Source organism: Drosophila teissieri, chromosome 3L (assembly GCF_016746235.2).
Source record: "Drosophila teissieri strain GT53w chromosome 3L, Prin_Dtei_1.1, whole genome shotgun sequence".
In the NCBI taxonomy this organism is placed as follows: domain Eukaryota; kingdom Metazoa; phylum Arthropoda; class Insecta; order Diptera; family Drosophilidae; genus Drosophila; species Drosophila teissieri.
This window is the reverse complement of record NC_053031.1, coordinates 21,872,635-21,891,255: the sequence shown is the minus strand read 5'-3', so window position 1 is coordinate 21,891,255 and position 18,621 is coordinate 21,872,635. Positions and strand designations below refer to the sequence as shown.

The 18,621-nt window shown below is 42.9% G+C and overlaps 7 protein-coding genes across 8 annotated transcripts; 5 read left to right on the top strand and 2 right to left on the bottom strand.

The window, feature by feature from the left end:
- The first annotated feature begins 664 nt into the window (after positions 1 to 664).
- LOC122617500 lies at positions 665 to 1,408 on the top strand. The gene has a single exon (XM_043793381.1). It carries the CDS (start codon positions 735 to 737, stop codon positions 1,317 to 1,319), a length of 585 nt encoding a protein of 194 aa, XP_043649316.1. The 5' UTR covers positions 665 to 734; the 3' UTR covers positions 1,320 to 1,408.
- A 2,514-nt stretch (positions 1,409 to 3,922) lies between these two features.
- LOC122617771 lies at positions 3,923 to 4,516 on the bottom strand. The gene has a single exon (XM_043793756.1). The coding sequence runs from the start codon at positions 4,514 to 4,516 to the stop codon at positions 3,950 to 3,952; it is 567 nt and encodes a 188-aa protein (XP_043649691.1). The 3' UTR covers positions 3,923 to 3,949.
- A 758-nt stretch (positions 4,517 to 5,274) lies between these two features.
- Positions 5,275 to 5,796, top strand: LOC122617595 (mucin-7). The gene has a single exon (XM_043793515.1). It carries the CDS (start codon positions 5,281 to 5,283, stop codon positions 5,794 to 5,796), a length of 516 nt encoding a protein of 171 aa, XP_043649450.1. The 5' UTR covers positions 5,275 to 5,280.
- A 1,871-nt stretch (positions 5,797 to 7,667) lies between these two features.
- On the top strand, positions 7,668 to 8,470 carry LOC122617594 (receptor-transporting protein 3). Its single transcript, XM_043793514.1, has one exon. The coding sequence runs from the start codon at positions 7,745 to 7,747 to the stop codon at positions 8,330 to 8,332; it is 588 nt and encodes a 195-aa protein (XP_043649449.1). The 5' UTR covers positions 7,668 to 7,744; the 3' UTR covers positions 8,333 to 8,470.
- Positions 8,471 to 8,621: 151 nt separating this feature from the next.
- LOC122617158 (proline-rich extensin-like protein EPR1) lies at positions 8,622 to 9,576 on the top strand. The gene has a single exon (XM_043792884.1). It carries the CDS (start codon positions 8,776 to 8,778, stop codon positions 9,436 to 9,438), a length of 663 nt encoding a protein of 220 aa, XP_043648819.1. The 5' UTR covers positions 8,622 to 8,775; the 3' UTR covers positions 9,439 to 9,576.
- LOC122617159 (DNA-directed RNA polymerases I, II, and III subunit RPABC3) lies at positions 9,485 to 10,268 on the bottom strand. The gene is made up of 2 exons (XM_043792886.1): positions 10,062 to 10,268; positions 9,485 to 9,992 (listed from the first exon to the last, which is right to left on the bottom strand). The coding sequence occupies exon 2, from the start codon at positions 9,985 to 9,987 to the stop codon at positions 9,538 to 9,540; it is 450 nt and encodes a 149-aa protein (XP_043648821.1). The 5' UTR covers positions 9,988 to 9,992; positions 10,062 to 10,268; the 3' UTR covers positions 9,485 to 9,537.
- A 319-nt stretch (positions 10,269 to 10,587) lies between these two features.
- On the top strand, positions 10,588 to 14,896 carry LOC122615838 (zinc finger protein OZF). Of its 2 annotated transcripts, XM_043790981.1 has the most exons (4): positions 10,588 to 10,930; positions 12,306 to 13,076; positions 13,265 to 13,660; positions 13,720 to 14,896. In XM_043790981.1, the coding sequence occupies exons 2-4, from the start codon at positions 12,501 to 12,503 to the stop codon at positions 14,314 to 14,316; spliced, it is 1,569 nt and encodes a 522-aa protein (XP_043646916.1). In that variant the 5' UTR covers positions 10,588 to 10,930; positions 12,306 to 12,500; the 3' UTR covers positions 14,317 to 14,896. The 2 variants fall into 2 exon arrangements, with proteins under 2 accessions (XP_043646916.1, XP_043646917.1); XM_043790982.1 differs by lacking the exon at positions 10,588 to 10,930 and having other exon boundaries at positions 11,028 to 13,076.
- The last annotated feature ends 3,725 nt before the right edge of the window (positions 14,897 to 18,621 follow it).

The window sequence follows — 18,621 nt, the reverse complement described above, 5'->3', positions numbered from 1 at the left end:
GGTACCATTATCGCAAATGGAACAATTTTAATAACTATTATTACAAATGTGTATCTAAGAGAAAAGTGCTCTAGGAACTATCCAAAAGAATATAACAATCCCAACACACATAATTAATAATTAAATGATTCATTTAATTGCATTTAAAAATTTTAAATTTCAACGGACTGTCAAGGGCCAATGTAAGAGTATGTTTAGCCATTAAGGTGATAACATTACACATCACAAAGTAAGGAAGCTAAGAAATTGTTCCCTTCGACAATAAAGAACCTACACACACTTTAAGAAACACAACGATTAAAACTTTCCCATCTAAATAGAGAGAGTATGAATTACGTATACCACGGGGAATTAAATATTTAATTAGTCGCGTTAAGACTCATTACAGTAGTATACACCGAAACAAAACGATGCAATATCAAATAAGAACGTTTTATTAAAACTATTATACTATTACTACTATAATTATAAAAAAATTATTTAATGCATAAAAAAATGAAATTCATATTTAGCTTACATACTTTTCAACACATTTAATGACGATGTCTTATACACTTTTCTTTCTGTGCAACTTGTTTGATTTGAAGAAAAGCTGCTCTCGAGCAGAGAATCGAAGCTTATTTAAATGATCTTTCAAGTCGCCTGTACTCAGTTGTCGGAGAAGATCAGGCCAGATTACTTCACGTGAAGCTACCGGAGAAACTCATACAAAAAGTGAAATTTTCATTATAACAATGTTGAAACGAATGTTTGCCGTGGCTATCATCACCATGACTCTCTTGGAAATTATAAGAGCCCAACGGCCCGCCTTTGCGGGATTGAGGCCACCAGGTGGACTAAGTCAGAAGGACAAGTACCACGCAACCCAAAACACAGCCGTTGAGAATATCACCGGAGTGGACATAGCAACGAGATTTGGAGAGGAACCCAGTTCGCAGAAGCCAGCTCTAATCAATCTACCCTTTGGAGCCTCCCAGAGGCCGCCCGTTGGAGTTCCCCTAGTACTGCCAATAAGTGGGTCTGCTCCGGAGGCTGTTCCCACTGTGGCCAACCGATTTGGAGCAGAGGACAACCCACAATCCACAACACAGTCCACTAGTTCCACAGCCGGAAGTCCCGCAACCTCCGTAACCCCTGTTTTTAGCCAGCTGCCCATCGATGCCCATGGTGATCAAGAGTGGGTCAACCACTTGAGTCAGCTGCCCGTGGAACAGCAGCCCTTTTGGTTCATTAACTTCCAGGCAATCGAGGCTCATCGGAACAGCTCGAGACCTAATGTGGGCGCTTTGGAAACGCGGGGATCTTTCTTCCGCGGCTAACAATCTAATTTAATAACAACAATGAGATTTTTAAAGTTTCCGTTTTACTCAATTATGTGCGAATTTACATATAGAATTACTTATTTATTTTATATAAAGAAAAAATGCGTTTTTATAGGTGGCGATAATGGAATCAACTCAAAGCTGATGAGATTGATGGCATGTCCGGGCAATACAATTATTTGTTGAATACTTTGAAGGTGATTAACAAAAGTCGTGATGATAACCCTGAAGCGTCTTTTAACTGTCTCGATTTATAATTCATAGGTTGAAATATATATTTAGGAAACAGTTACAGGACAAACTAAGACCAGGTTATATTACAGAAATTTGAGAATGTAACAAAACAAAAGAGGCAAAAAATGTGCCAAATTATAAATATTTTTATACCCGTTACTCGTAGAGTAAAAGGGTATACTAGATTCGTTGAAAAGTATGTAACAGGCAGAAGGAAGCGTTTCCGACCATATAAAGTATATATATTCTTCAACAGTATCAATAGCCGAGTCGATCTGTCCGTCTGTCCGTATGAACGTCGAAATCTCAGGAACTACAAAAGCTAGAAAGTTGAGATTAAACATACGGACTCCAGAGACATAGACGCAGCGCAAGTTTGTTGATTCATGTTGCCACGCCCACTCTAACGCCCACAAACCGCATAAAACTGCCACGCCCACACTTTTGAAAAATGTTTTGATATTTTTTCATTTTTGTATTAGTCTTGTAAATTTCTATCGATTTGCAAAAAAACTTTTTGCCACGCCCACTCTAACGCCCACAAACCGCCCAAAACTGCCACGCCCACACTTTTGGAAAATGTTTTGATATTTTTTCATTTTTGTATTAGTCTTGTAAATTTCTATCGATTTGCCAAAAAGCTTTTTGCCACGCCCACTCTAACGCCCTCAAACCGAAAAAAACTGTCAGTGTTGAAGACTCGCCTTCGCACTTCCACTAGCTGAGTAACGGGTATCAGATGGTCGCGGAACTCGACTATAGCGTTCTCTCTTGTTATTTTTCAGTTTTAGGTGTTCGGATACTATAACAGTAGTTAAATAGTTAAAAGTTGTACGCATTGCTGAGCTCGAAAGGAATATTTTTTTTAGTTCTAAAAACTAAATTTATATTATATATTATCAAAAATTAATAATTAAAAAAAAAGTGAATATATAAGTATCATTGGTTTTTTGACTCTTTGAAAAATACTTTTTTCATAGTTTGAACCCCTGAATTTAATGACTTATTACACAAGACAGTTGTAACAGAACTTTTTTATGTTGATGGTTATTTTTTCTTCTTATCCACATATTTTCCTGGTGCGATTCGTCACTACGTGGACCGTCATCCACAGTGACTCAAACAAAACTTTGAATTTTATATAGTCCACTATCAGATACCCGTTACTCGCCTAGTAAAACTGTGAATGAGAAATTTCAACATTTTCTGGAATATTGGTAGAAATTGGGGAAAGAAATAATAAAATGAAAAATGTTCTAAAAGTTTCTAAATCCAAATTAAATTATATATAACAAAAATGAAAAAAAAAGCAAAACATTTTTCAAAAGTGTGGGTGTGGCCATTTTGGGCTATTTGTGGGCGTTAAGTTGGGAGTGGCTGGACTGAAATCTGCATACTTAATCTCAACTTTCTAGCTTTTACAGTTCCTGAGATCTCAAACGGACGAACAGACAGTCGGACAGAGGGACAGAGGGACAGGGCCAGATCAACTCGACTATTGATACTAATCAAGAATATATATACTTTATATGATCGGAAAGGCTTCATTCTGCCTGTTACGTACTTTTCAACGAATCTAGTATACCCTTTTACTCTACAAGTAACTGGTACAAAAATAGCTTCGCAAGCCATTACACTCGTGAGCCAGCCACTAGAATAAAACAATGCATTAAATATGCATTGTAAATGGGAAACCTTTCACAAAAGACCATTAAATTCCGCTAAACGTATGCGATGGGAACAAGGAACCCTTTAAACGCTTCCATGGCAACTCACATGTCAAGGGGATATGCTAAGCATTCTGAACAGAAGCTCGTTCAGAATAGGTCTATTATGAGTCATTCTTAAAGGCGAATGACTTGCAATAATTTATTTGAGAATAAAGATCTTTGAGCGTTGTGTAAAGTGCAGCATTACACTTAAAGTTCTAAGATTACTTAAAACGTAAGCAAAACAAGCAGACACTCCATTTTGATACCCGTTACTCGTAGAGTAAAAGGGTATACTAGATTCGTTGAAAAGTATTTAACAGGCAGAAGGAAGCGTTTTTGACCAAATATAGTATAAAGCGCCCACAAACCGCCCAAACTTGCCACGCCCACACTTTTGAAAAATCTTTTCATATTTTTTAATTTTTGTGTTACCCTTGTTAATTTTTATCGATTTGGCAAAACAACTTTTTGCCACGCCCACTCTAACGCCTACAAGCCGCCAAAAACTGTCAGTGCTAAAGACTCTCCTTCGCACTTCCACTAGCTGAGTAACGGGTATCAGATAGTCGGGGAACTCGACTATAGCGTTCTCTCTTGTTATACATATTTTCAAAAATATATTTTTAACAGCAAAATTAAATGGAAACCGAACAAATTAAGTGATGAACAAGTGAAGGGTTACTACCAGCCCACTTGCTGGGGTGCAGCGTTGTAGGCTGCCAGGTAATACGGTTGCTGGGCACCCACGTAGTAAAACTGGGGCGTGGTCAATACTGGCGCCTGAGCAACTGGAACCACCGGAGCCACTGCTTCATCTACGGGTAGCTCCTCCAGGCGAGCTATGCGTTGGCGGAGACGCTTGGGCTTGGACAGCTGCAACTTGGCCAGTCTCTGGCGGCTGCGTAGGCGGGCCGGAGCGGAGGAGGGTGTGGTGGCCTCGAGTGAGCTCTCCTCGGTGTCCACCTCCTCGTTTTCTGGGCTAGGCTCGAAAGTGTCCACTGGTAGCTCCTGCTCCGACGGCAAGGCATCTGAATCCACATCCTCGGGAGGTCCGTAGGTCAGTGCGGGCTGTTCGGCGGCAGGTTTCAGCTCAGCAGCCGAAGGATAGGGCGTGGGAGCCACCTCCTGCCGGGCGAACGTCACCGGACGCAGACGCAGAGCCCGCCGAAGTGGCGCCTGTGCCGCACAATTTACGGCGCAGATGGCCAGCAGGAGAAGGAGCGAACTGATGAACTGATAACGTGCCATGATCGGGGAACTTGCAGTGGAGCTGTGTTGGCTGTCGTATATAGAGCTTTAACTTTTATACCTCCAAATGCCGCAGCGGTGGCCCTGCTGATCGGTGCTCACTGGACAACGATTCTAGCCCAGCCAACAACGCCGTGCATTTTAAGCAGAGCGCCGCGATTTGACATCCATCAATGCGAATGCGTATGTCAAGCAGGCGCCGCACAGTGGAGTGGAATTTCAAGTGCTGGCAGATCTATAGCCCTAGTAGTCCACGTGAAGCCTAGGCTATATACTTAGTGTTATTCTCAGCACATTAAAATGGGAAGTAGGATGTGCACGAAACTCAGTAGCTCAGCTAAAGTGCGATAAATTGTTATTATTTCTTGCAATGTTGATTTGGTATGGACAAAAATTTTAAATGAAATATCTTCAACCTATTTATAAAATTTTAGAACTACGCATGTCTATTTATGAAAAAACCGATATATTTTAGTTAGCTCTCCTATTCTTTCGTTACTACTTCGACTTCAAGTTCCAACCCAAAGCTCATAGTCAGTGAAGCCACGTAATATGAAAAAATTAAATGCCCGCGGGTTATAATTAACGACCAATGGTTATGGCTTAGACATGGGCCCTTGACTAAATATTGTCACGTCCATAGGTCATCGAAAGGGTGTCCCTCGGTGTGCCAAATAAAAGTGGCCGAAAACTTCAGTTTGTATAAAAGGCGCCCCACTTCCAGCTATTGACAACATTCTAAGCCAACTCAGCAGCAACTCAACATGGCTCACAAGTTCCTCTGCTCCCTGCTCCTGATCGCAGCCATGTCTGCCGTTTCTGTTGCGGAGCCTACTAGGTTCCGCGGCCGATCATCACGCCTGCAGTTTGCCCGTCAGGAGCAGGCTCCAGAGGATCAGGCTGCTCCGGCCGACCCTACCGCGGATATTGTACCCACTCCAGCCTCGGCCCCTTATCCGCCATCAGGAGTTACACCGGAGGTGCCCTTCGACCTGCCCACGGAAACCGAAGCGCAGCCTGATCTAACCTACGGACCACCAGCTCAGCCCGACAACACCTACGGACCTCCGGATAATACCTATGGACCTCCTGCCGAGCCCCAAAACACCTATGGACCTCCAGCTGATGGCCCAATTGACCAGGCCCCTGTTGCGGATCCTGTACCCGCCGGCTTGATCCAGCCGCGTAACGAACGCCTTCGCAGTCGTCGTCCGACCTCGGAGAAGCTTCGATCCGCTCAGGCCATCCGCTCTGGATCAGTGCTGGTGTACACAATCTAAAATGGGCCAACCCCAATTTGCTACAAATTAAATGGTATCGATACCATAGGATACGCATTGAATACTTTGTTGCTAAATAAATTGTTGTTGAATATTTTCATTTAAATAAGTTAATAATTGGCTAAATATATAAGTTAACCCAAACTTTTTTTTACAACTGGTCTATTACAAAAGTTATTAGTCTGGTCTTTTAGTGACGCAAAACTATATTCATTTATTTGATTAGGCTAACAGATATATGAACACATTTGCTATTCCATTAAGCTATTTTGACCAGGATCGCTCATTGCCGAAACTTTATTATTTAAAGACAAAAGGGAGTCGAGTGTCTCAACTAACAGGTACCCTTTGCATAGCTAATTTAGTCAAAACAAATAAGATAATGTTCAACAACAATATCTTCATTTCCCAGTTTAATATAGGAATTCTGTAACGTAATGAGTAAGCTATAATATACCTTTGGGTTTCCAACAAAAGTGACCTGCCATAACAAACATTAAATGAATATCTTACGTAGCAGTTTGGTTACCCAAAGCTTTGAATATATAAATTGTTGGTCATTTCGGAGGCGTTAAAATTATAAACAAAGAAGAACTCCTAGTCGCACGCAGAATGTATAGTGAGTCCAAGTGATTCCAATGCGGGGCGACCATAAAGCCCTTTAGCTTATGCAAACATTAAGTGCGTATCTTACCTCTCACTTTGGCCCATCAATAGTACTTATTTATCATATGCATGTACTAAGTAATTTAATTATCAACAAGAGAGAACGGTATAGTCGAGTTCCCCGACTATCTGATACCCGTTACTCAGCTAGTGGAAGTGCGAAGGAGAGTCTTCAGCACTGACAGTTTTTGGCGGTTTGTGGGCGTTAGAGTGGGCGTGGCAAAACGTTTTTTGGCAAATCGATAGAAATTTACAAGACTAATACAAAAATGAAAAAATATTAAAACATTTTTTAAAAGTGTGGGCGTGGCAGTTTTGGGCGGTTTGTGGGCGTTAGAGTGGGCGTGGCAACACGACAAACATGCGCTGCGTCTATGTCACTGGAGTCTGTATGCTTAGTCTCGACGTTCATACGGACGGACAGACAGACGGACAGACAGACGGACAGACGGACGGACAGACGGACATGGCCAGATCGACTCGGCTATTGATCCTGATCAAGAATATATATATGTACTTTATATGGTCGGAAACGCTTCCTTCTGCCTGTTACATACTTTTCAACGAATCTGGTATACCCTTTTACTCTACGAGTAACGGGTATAAAAATCAGAAAAGTAAAAGTAGGTTAGTGTTATTTGAACAGAATGGTTAATCCAAAAGCTAAAGAAATCATAACATTTTTTAATTCCATTTTCATTGACCCCGTTAAAAACTAAAAATAGGATTTAATTTTCATATATTTTAATATGATTGAATAAATAAAAAAGTATATTGTTCCATAAGCTAAACTAATAAAAACCCATTATTTTATTTTTATATTCGATTTTCATTGACCCCAATAAAAACTGTCTAAATGGGACGTGTCTTTAAAAGTGCGTCTTTGATGGATTTGTTTACAGCCTAATTTGTTTTGCATGAATATAAAGTTTATCAAATAAAATTATGAACTGCCAAGAACCCAAAACCAAACAAGCTCAAATGTTCACAGCCACGCCAAAGCCCGCGCTAAGGGGTAATAAATGATTCCAGGGAGGGGAAACGGACGCGTATTCCAAATCATAGCATTGGGCAATGAATTTCGAAAAAGGGTCACGTATCTGGTATTAAGCTGAAGCTACATCGTCGCCGATCGCCACATAATCAAAGTTTAACTGGGAATAAGAGCCTAAAACTGAAAACAACGAGCATAAATTATACTAGAACCCGATCTGGTAGCTTCGGGCTATAAATAAGTCGACTTGGATTGAGAAGTCAGAACAGAAGCCCTTCAACCGCGAAAATGAGTAAACCGATTGACGCACCACTAGCTATTCTTGTCCTGAGCCTGTTGGCACTGAGTTCCGCGGAACCAATCCGCCGGAGATTTCCGGTTCGCCAGGTGGAGGACATACCCAGTCCTTTGCCCACGGGATATCCGGAGGCCGGCATCACTCCGAGTGTCCCCTTCGATTTGCCAAGTTCGACAATCAAGCCGGAGAACTCTTATCTGCCGCCTGATAACACTTATGGACCTCCAGACAACACATATGGGCCACCAGATAACACTTACGGACTTCCAGAGGCCGACTCCGTGCCGGTTATTGCTCCCGAGGCTGAATCGCAGCCAGAGAATCCCATCGAGACTGATGATATTCCAGAAACTGACGAACCATCGGTGGACGGTGCCAGGCTGCAGCCCGCTGATGAGGACGCCGAGGAGGATGAACCACAGTTGGAAGTTGCTGAGGATGGCACTGTGATTGTTGTAGCCAGCAGTCTTGACCAGCCTCAGCCCGTTCAGCCCGCACGCCTCTACCAACGATTTCCTCAAGGACGGCGTTCTCAGAAGCCCGTTTCTCAGCGTCTAATCCTGCGTCGCAGTAGGTAGGCTTAACAACTTTGGCGTAAGACTTTACTGCATCAGACTTTATCAATCACTTAATAATCACTGCATCAAAAAATTAGATGTTAGATCTATTCTTGTGACATCATTCGGGCACCGTACACCGAAAAATGTATTCACATATTATTACTTACAAAATTCAATTTAAAAATAAATCCATAACAAAACTAATTAGAAAGTATTGCACTTAATTTAAAGATGATTGTATTTGTATATTTATTTATTTCTTGTTTTTGTGTATAAACAATATACTAGTATTTTCAAACTAGCCACCGCGATGGGCACGTATCGTTGGACCTGCCATATAAGTCATTGGCCTCGAGGTTTCTTTAGGTGTTTGGATTGAGCAGTCCCCAAGGGCATCCCCAGTGGGTATTTATAGGCGTCACTTAGCCGCCCCATGCAACAGTTCATGTCAGCACACCACGATGCCCGGGTATCCAACTATTTCGCTGGCCTTTTGTGCGCTTTGTTTCATTCTGTGCCTGAATGGAATTGAAGGCAGTCATCTGAGGTTCCCAGGACCCGCGGCGGGTATGTTTCTGCAAAGACAGGAACAAGCTCCATATCCACCAGCAGGCCTGGTCCCCAATCCGCCATTCGTCCTGCCAACGGAGGAGGCGGTTATATTTCTAGAACCAGAGGAGACATATGGTCCTCCAGCTGAAACATACGGGCCGCCAACAGTAGTGGAAGCGCCAGCTGAGGGCTACGGCCCACCGGATCAAGTTTATGGACCGCCCGATCAGACCTACGGACCTCCAGACCAGCCAGCCAACGACGTCAGCTCCAACCCCTTACCAAAAAGCGCATCTATAATTAATTTGGCAAGTTTGCCGCTGCCACCCCAGGCTCAATATGTTCTTCCGCTATTGAACCGCCTGGCTGCCTTCCGCCCGCAGCGTCGGCCTGCTAAGCTTACGGCTCATGCTCTACCCAATTCGGCCAAGATTGTGAATGCTATTAGTCCTACTCCAGTGTTCCCATTGACTCCACAGGCATTGCCCTTCGTAGATCGCCGCATTCCTTTCCGCCCACGGCCTTCACGACTGATTGTAAATGCGCCTTCGAGACGCCCATCCAGGCAATAGACTACATCTTTCAGCACTCCAACCAATGTTATGAATGCACTGTAAATAAAGTTTGTTGTTTATGTCTAATTTGCGAACGAAAATAAGTAGGTAGAAAAATTAGAAGGCCAGCCGCTTCATCAGCAGGTACATGTGCTGGTCCACCTCGAAGCCGTGAAGATTGTTGGCGTCACCCTGAAGTCGCATCAGCAGGCCGCCAAAGGACACGTAAGCGGAGAGACGGGAGGCCTCGTTGTGTGCCTCGTCACCCTCGATCCTGTAGATTTTGCCGTACATCACGTACTCAAAGCTGTCCGCCCGCGTGCCTTCGTGCTCCATTGGATTGTACTCTCCGCTGTCCGGGCAACCATCTTCGCGCAGCGTGGTGGCCAGTACCAGGCGGAACTTGTCACCCAGCTCCATGGGGTACAGCCACGAGTTGATGTCCAGGATAAGGTCCATCTTAAAAGACTCGGATTCGCAGTGCAGGCGGGACACACGGTCGAACTTCTTGCCCTCCGGATCCATGTCCTTCACGTTGAAGATGTCCTCAAAGAGTACTCCAGCCATGTTAGCTGGAAATTTGATAAGTAATTGAGTGCTTTGAAGTCAGATCAGCGGAGCGCCAGAAACGCACGCTTTACCTAGAGTCAGGCGTTTGTTGATTGGCGTTTATATATATTAAATCCTTCAGGCAGAGGTAGTGGCGCGGTTTTTTATGATAGGGGTTTATTTCAGCACAATAATATAATATTTAAACTATTGTTAGCTACTAATTTCCATTTCTTTAATATTTTGCTTGCGCGTGTTTAAGAAGCAGCGATGCCAGACCTTTCTGGCGGCTTCGGGCGTTGCCATACGACTGCGGTTTCAGTGTGCAAAGTGGTCGCGTTCAGCAGTCTGTGATTTCAGTGTGCAGAAGCAGTCACGTTCAGTACACTATGTTTCCCTTGGCTGTTATTAAAATTTCCACAAATATTGCAAGACATCATTTAAGGTGATTTTTAATTTTTCTTGTAGATAAACTGGGTTTCTAATTTATAACCAACACGTTATTGTATGTTATAAAACTTGCACAATTTTATTTTTCTGAAAAGTGGATTTGCATCACGCTCCCATCTGTAGACGTGCAGATATAGTCCCTGTGTGACCGTAAATCGGTGAGTGCACATCACTAAGATTAAGAACAACATCGAAAAACCACCGAAAACTGTTATTTATTTTGCTAGATTGCAAATTGTTATTGGCTTTGAGTAGGCAAACCTTCATAGTCCTCAGGCTAAGCCGCAGGCAGCACGATGGATACACCTTGAAAAGTTAGTCGGACTGCCAGCTAGCGGATTGCAAAAAGTATGTACACACAACTCGGGGCGTCGAATTTATAAACAAAAAAGAAGCGAACTCCTAGTCGGACGCGGAATGTATAAAAAGTCAAGGTGTGTCCCATTAGGTGTGACGATGTGTTCCTGCGGATCGAAGGCTCTTAGCTTAGCAACTCCCGCTTATTGCGAGGGTAAGTCCGCGCCTAATGGCGCTTTGGTGTTGGTGTTAAATGTTTAACCCCTGGGCCAAATGTGTAGCATATGTGTAGAATGGTCTGATTTACGTTTATGACTGTTGTGGTGCTGGTGCATTATTAACAATTACTAACAATCGGTTGCATGACCGCGAAAACTTTGGAGCCGTCGAGTTTTGTGCCCCAAATACGAAAGACTTCAACGGCTCCTCCCCCTCCCCCTCGCTTAACCCCTACCCATCCCCCATAACCCTGCCTATTTAGCATTACAAAACTGCTGTTATGTATTCACTTCTTTATTTTCGCTTTTTGTGTGTGATTTTCGCTGTCGTTCGTGCTTTTTGCCCCGTTCTCTTTCAGTTTCGATTCCCGGCTCCGGATTCTAGCTTTAATTCGCTTTTTCAACAGTTTGGTCGAGGGCCGTTGTGCAGTTAAAGTGAGTTAGTTTTCAGCTTCTGCGGGTGCGGCTCTAATGAACCATTAACCCTCCGCATGGGCAGGGGGTTGGTCGGGCCGGGATCGGCACTGGTTTTGGAAGCGGAGGGTTCCCAATCTGTTTGCCAGATGTTCGTCGCAGTCCAGGGTCATCGTCGTCGCTCTCTTCCAGTTGCATTTTCTTTGTGCTCGCTTTTCATTGGAAACTCCGCTGCCTCGGAGAACAGACACTGCGGGATCGAAAACGGTCTGGTTGTACAGCTTTATCTCGATATCTTCTATGGCTATATTGTGATTTTAGTGAGTGTGTTGGATTGCTTATCAGTTGTTGCCTTCCTCGAGATCTTATCAGGCGGTTTCATCCATCTCGCTCTCTCCCAAACAAAAGATTAAGGCAACAAACTGGGATTTTTTTGTGGAAGCTTACGTTCGCTGGAAATGCCAAATGATAATGCGATCCACTTCTAGACTATGGAGCTCCTATCTCTCTACACCGCGAAAAACTGTGCACAACATGCCATTGATAACTACATTTTTAAAAAGAAACGAATATTTTTATTGTTCAGAACATACACGGCTATTTTCAAATTGGATAGTTAATGTATTGCTAATAATTCATTAAGCATTGGGTATAACTCCGAACAGCTTCTGACAACACTGCCAAAATAGTAAGAACTATTGCAGTAATCATATAAAAAAGTGCACTTCCAAGCACCTAAATATGCAAATCTCTCAATTTTGGTAATATTTTTCCTGTGCATAGGTCTTATCACTGTTGACACAGCTGGAGGTTCTGTTCCGTTGCTGTTTCTCTTCTTGTTTCTGTTTCGGCCTCACATACGGTTACTATTTTTGTCTGTGTTTTTGATTCTCCCTCTGCTTCGGAACGTGGCGCACGGTGAATGGAGAATTAAAACGGTTCTTAACTTTTTTGCAGCTCATCTAAACTAATCCAAACCAATGGTGTATGGGAACTATCCTAGAAGTAGCAAATTGAACCGAAAAATACGAATCCCTAATTACATACGTAGAAAATTAACATTAGAAGTAAAGCCAAACAGGTGGTGCCGGTGTTTCCCAGGAAGCGGTCCCCACACATTTAGTTACGAATCGAAATAATAAAAGCAAACAAATGGTACGTAGCCGTCGCAGTGTGTCCAAGGAGGATGCGGTCTCTCTGCTCACAGACAGCGGCATATCGTTGTCCTCGCCGCCGGCGGCGAGGGAATCCTCACCAGGCCACACACTTTCGATCAAGAGGAGGAAGAGCAGCTTAGCAAGTCTGCGGGACGCATGTGTGGAGGAGGAAGAGGACGACGGCGGAGAGCAGGACTCAAGGGATAACGACTACGTGCAGCCGCAGCTGAAAAAGTCTGCCCGAAAGGTCGAACCGGTGAAACGCAAGCACCATGTCTGCAGCCAATGCTCAAAGGAGTTCGGCGGCAAGACGGATCTGCAGCGCCATATGCTTATCCACTCGGACGAACGACCGCACAAGTGCAAGGATTGTGGCAAAAGCTACCGCCAGGCGGTCAATCTGAAGAACCATATTACCACCGCCCACGAGCATCGGAAGCAGTTCGTCTGTTCCCAGTGCCCAAAATCATTCGCACTAAAGGAACGCCTGCGACTCCACATGCGCCTCCACTCTGGGGAGAAGCCCTATCCTTGCGCCCTCTGTGACAAAAAATTCGCACGAGGAGGTCAGGTGAGTAATACGCCTTTCAATTTTAAATTCCGATTTAACGATTAATTATATACTTTTCTTATACCCCAAAAAAGTATTTCTTTATTTATGATAAGCTTAAACTTATATGTTTATAAAATTTTGGCTTTTGTTTTATTAGTTTTAGTAACCGTAGGTGTTACTAATATATATTATTATCTATATTGCAGCTTCAACAGCACATGGTTTCTCACCACAAGACGAGTATCCAGCAGTTCAATTGCACAAAGTGTTCGGCCAGCTTTTCAACCAACGCCAATTTGCGGGTGCACATGGAGCGACACGAACAGGGCATGGAACACCGGTGCAGCATCTGTGAAAGCCAATTCGCTAATGAGCTGGCCTTGCGAGCCCACATAAACCAGGAGCACCACAAGCTGACGCAATTTGAGTGCGAGATATGCCACAAGATGATCGAGCCGGACGAGGATCTGGCTACTCACATGCAAAGGCACGCCGCTGTTAAAACACACGTGTGCGAGGTGTGCAACACATATTTCACTCAGAAGAGCCAGTACAATGTCCACATGCGGATGCATACAGGAGAGCGCCCATACCAATGTAGGGTAAGTTGAAAGGGTCTTAGCTAGCATGTAGCCCTAACTTATATTTCAACTCCCATCAGATCTGCCACCAGACCTTTGCCCATTCAAGCGTTTTAAAACTGCACATTCGAAAGCACACGGGAGAAAAACCCTTTCGCTGCCAGCTGTGCGAGGACGAAGTAGCCTTCTCTCAGCTGGCACACCTTAAGAACCACATGAAGAAGATACACAAACAGCAAAAGCCCTACATGTGCGAAGGCTGCAACGAGTTCTTTAAGATCAAGGTGGAACTTCAGTCGCATGTTGAGCAATGCGATAAGTGTCCAGTTGGCGGAGACCAATCTAGTGGCAGTCAGTCTGAAGATGCGCAAATCCTCTCTGTCTTAAGATTCAACATGGCAGTGGTACTGAAAAAAATTAGCTCCGCTCAGAAACTGCGCCAATTGGGTTACGAGAAGCGTCTGATCGATAACGTTATCATTGCATCGTTAAAGCTGGCTCAGCGACAATCCCATGACGACGCCACGATGACACCATTGGCCAGACTCCGGCTAAATGTGGAGGAATTTCTTAAGTGGATTGTGCCAGCCCCCACAATGCAGAAATTCAGCGACGAATTGTTATCTATCGACACAATTCTTGAGAAAATTGCCGCCATGTATATGAAGCAGAAGTAGAATCCAGGAGTTGCTAGCCAACGCCAAATGAGAGTGTGCCATAGAAGAAGGATTTGTAGAAATAGTTCTTGCCATTTAGATTAGTGTTTGGTAACCCAAAGTTGTTTACGAAACCCAACCAAATAATTTATCCCAAAGATGTATACTTTGTAGTAGAGATCATTTTTATGAATTACTATCCTTAACCCCAATTTTGCTGCTACCAAAAAGTATAATTTGAAAAATTTGTCATTTATCAGTCATAATTATTTTCCTATACAAAGAAAATTAGTTTAAGAACAAATTTCGATGCAATAATTTATATAATAATAAGTTTAACACGATTGAAACCTCAAAAATGTTGTATTCTTAGTCTTGCCAGAGAAACAGATTGTCCCGAAGTGAATCTATAACAGCACAAGTACAATACAACTCTTTGTGGCCATGCTTATAAAACGAATAAGCTTAATGCATTTAGTTGCCATTTGTCTTTTCCAACCTTTGTTTTATTTGAATAACTCGAATGCGTAGTGTGTAAAAAGTGCAAAATCTGAAGTATACAACTGAAATGCAAATCAAAATACGCAAGTAAAGTAATGAAATGAATAATAAATATTGTTTGTGATTACAATACCAATACCAAATACTGGAAATTAGTTTTTCGATCTTTCAAAAACTGAAAACATAAAACTATTTGCAACTTGTATTAAGTTTTCTTATTTTAGAAGTTCCTTAGTTATATTTTTTTCTTTTACAGTTGAAAAGGCAAGTTTTACTAATAATTTAATATTTAAAATTTTTAAAATGTTATGTCAATTGCTAATTTCTATATGCATATTGCAAAATTTTGGCGGCGTTGACTCCACCGTTTACAAATAACAAAGCTTTTTAGGCCGGACATGTTGTTTCAATCAACTTTTGAACTTGCATATGCATCACTGCATTCTCCTACTATCTGAGTAAGGGATATCTGATAGTCGAAGACCTCGACTATTACTTTCTGTTCCTAGTACCTATATTTTTGGCCCATTAATAAGCGTTTTAAGTTTGTTTTAACAATTTATTTTCGTCGCATCTAATAGCAATAGTAATAAGGATATGAATACACTTAAATCAATCAATTTTATTCATCTGGCAGCCGTGGTTTTGACCTTAGATTAGCCTATCTATGGGATTTTAAGCCATGTCCTGCTGGAAGCTGCATTCCATATTTGAATGCAGCCTAAAAAAGCATCGAGCCACACAGAAACACCCAGGCACACCCAACCAGGATGGCATCTAACCACATAAACAGTTAGGTACAAGTGCCCCATGGGTCCCTGCCCGATGCCCAAAAATGGCTTGGGCTTGTGCACAAATTTATAAGCCACTTACATTAAGGTGGCCAATATTTTTTATGGCAAATACCGCACTGGATGCGAACTGAGCTCTGAGCAGCGGTGGCATCTGCAGGCCTTGTGGTACCTGCCCGCGCCACTTCCTCCGCTCCACCAACTTTCACCCACCCAAAGCAATTAATGAATTTGCACGGCAAATTTATTGACGCGACCGTTAGTGTCAACCCAAAGGAATTGACTGGTGGGGTGCCATTAGCTTAGATGTATGTACAATTTTATGTGTCAAATATAGTTACGATTTTATGATAGCCAGTTCCAGCCTGGGATTTGCCTCCGGACAAACCATTGCGTGTCTATCACCTGAAGCTGCTGATGTAATCTCCGCCAGTCTTTCATCCCATTCTGTTCCCGCTCCCGCCACGATCTCAATTGCTAGTACCGGGGAGCAGCTTAATGTCTACATTTGTTCTGGCCGTTGCGTGTTCACTGGTTGCCCTTTTTGCAATCTCAGCTAACTCGGTTACTCCAGCTCCCACCGCCCACTGCCACTTCCATGTCCTCCTGCTTCTCCACGGCCGTTGCAACTGCAAGTCAGGCACTCCAGCTTCTTCCACAGATTTAGTCTCGCCATTTTCAGCAGCTGCCGCTGCCATGGCGCATTAGAACAAATTGCTCTTGTTGCGATAGGAAGGATGGACATGCCTTTTGCCATGTTTGGGCCGACGGACAGAATGCCTCTGCTGGTTAGAGAGCAGTCACACTCGATCTATCGGCTATATGTGAAAACTTGTTCAGTTAGATACAAGATGAAAATATTATTGCTGGTGTTGTTTGTCGTTTATAACTTACAAGTTACATTTAATATGTCGGAAAAAAAATATACAAATTTTTAACTTGGTAGTGAGAGGTTGAAACTGTACCCCTCCCAAGTAAATTAATTTATATTCTTTACAACATTCCAACGGATAAGAAGAGTATATGAAACTCTACAAACGTAACTTAACTCCACTTGTTTATTTTCCAAGTAAAATGCGCCGCAAATTCGTGAAACAAATAGTCACAGACGTATGTAAGTACGCATGTTTCGCCTGTTGGCCAGGGCTCGTTGGTGGCTCAGCCTGATCTGCATACCTGTATTTGACCGGGACAATGTTAATGATGAGAACACGGAGGAGCAGCCTGCCTTGAGAGCCTCCAAGGAGCTGGTCCCATTTTCGTTTAGCTTTCGAGACCTGGACTGAAGCAAATTGATTCGACTTTAGCCCATGCTTGGTCGATATCATTTGCGTTAGGTTGTTTGTCATTATGTAATGCATAATTCTTTTGTTGTCTGCGGCTTATTAGCGAATTTACCCTGGCATTGGGGTAATGTCGTACCACTTGGAGACAAACTCTTTAATAGGGATCTTAGCCTAAGAGAAGTTCAAATGCAGTTCTTCACTGACATCAAATTTGAGACGGAGGCGGGAAACTGGCTAGCTAAATTGCAGTAGCCCACGTCATCGGCAAGGCTAAAATAGGAGAAATCCATAATTGCCTGGGAATGCCCAAGCGAAACCAACTTCCCAGAGCATTTGAATTTAACTAGGGCCGACATATTGTGCATTCGGCTCCAAAGCTGAGCTTTCAAGAAATTATAAGTTCTGTAAATATCGAAAAACTAATTTAAATTAATTGTGACATTCACAAATTTGTGAAGATGATTTCATTGAAATGTTGTTTTCAACACGCTATATATACATACATATAAAGCTTTTGAAGATGAAGGGGAGTCGTCTTTGAGGTCATTCAACTTCGGCTAGCCAGGGCGATTTAGGAGGCAAGTCAAAAGTCATAAAACTATGCAGGCCTGCGCAGTCGGATTGCCTCAGCAAAAGTACGAGTCTACAGATGGTTTGTATAGCCAAAGCTCTGGGCTTGGATGCGGGATTGAGCTGGGGTTGGGGCTTAGAATGACTGTGTGCATGCGTTTGAGTATGGGTGTATGGGTACGGCATGGGGAAGTGCGTTGCAGTGGTAATCCTTGGCCATGTCTGCGCTGCCCTTATTGCAAAAAAAAACTGCAAAACAGCATAAGAAACAACAATTACAAATGGACGACTTCTTTGTTCTGTCAGCAAGGCCTGCTGCAGTCCAACAGCCCAGAATCAGCATCAGCACCAGCAAACAGATCCAGTTGGATCTGCAGACCAAGTTTTGGGCCCAGTTAAGGCCAAAAGAGCTGCAGTCCGAGTTTTGCGGTAGCAACCCAAAAGAGGGGGCGTTGTCAGAGTCGTATGCGGCAGCTGCTACGCATAAAGCATACGATCGACACTTCGAGAAATAAGTCTGAAAAACTTTTTTTTTCAATAATTTTTAATAATGTTAAGGATCTATGCAAGGTTGTTCGGTATTTCAGATAAATCGCTTAATTAGATTGCAAAGTTTCAAAAAACTGGTTGGAAAAATGCTTCATTTATCATATCAGTTTCGTTAATCAGACTGATAAATATTAAAATTTGATTACATTTTTTTTAAGTGCCCTCTGCGGATGCTGTTCATTTTTACTAGCCAAAACCAAAATGAAGAGCTGTATTCAGCAGCAGCGTCTCTTTTTTTGTTTGGAAGACGGAGGAGTCAGAAATGTGCAACGTTATCATAACTAAGTTCATGTGGATGCGTTTGCTTGTGATTTTCCCAAAACGAAACAAAACCAAAAGAAGGAAACCGTCTGCATATGCATAATTCATGCTATTGAACCTTCTGCGGTTATGACTGGACATGGACATGGGGCCCTGTACTTGAACCTACCAATCCTCGAAGGTGGGGCAGAGGGACGGGACTGGGAGCAGGGGCGGGAATGGGCATGGGACCTCAGCCAGGCAACTAGAAAAATTATAATTTCACAAGTCATAATAGGATTTGCAATTCAAATGCGAGAAGGCAACGCAGACACTAAACGCAGACTCAAGTCCGCTGGGTTTCTTTGAGATTGTTCCTGTTGTTGTTG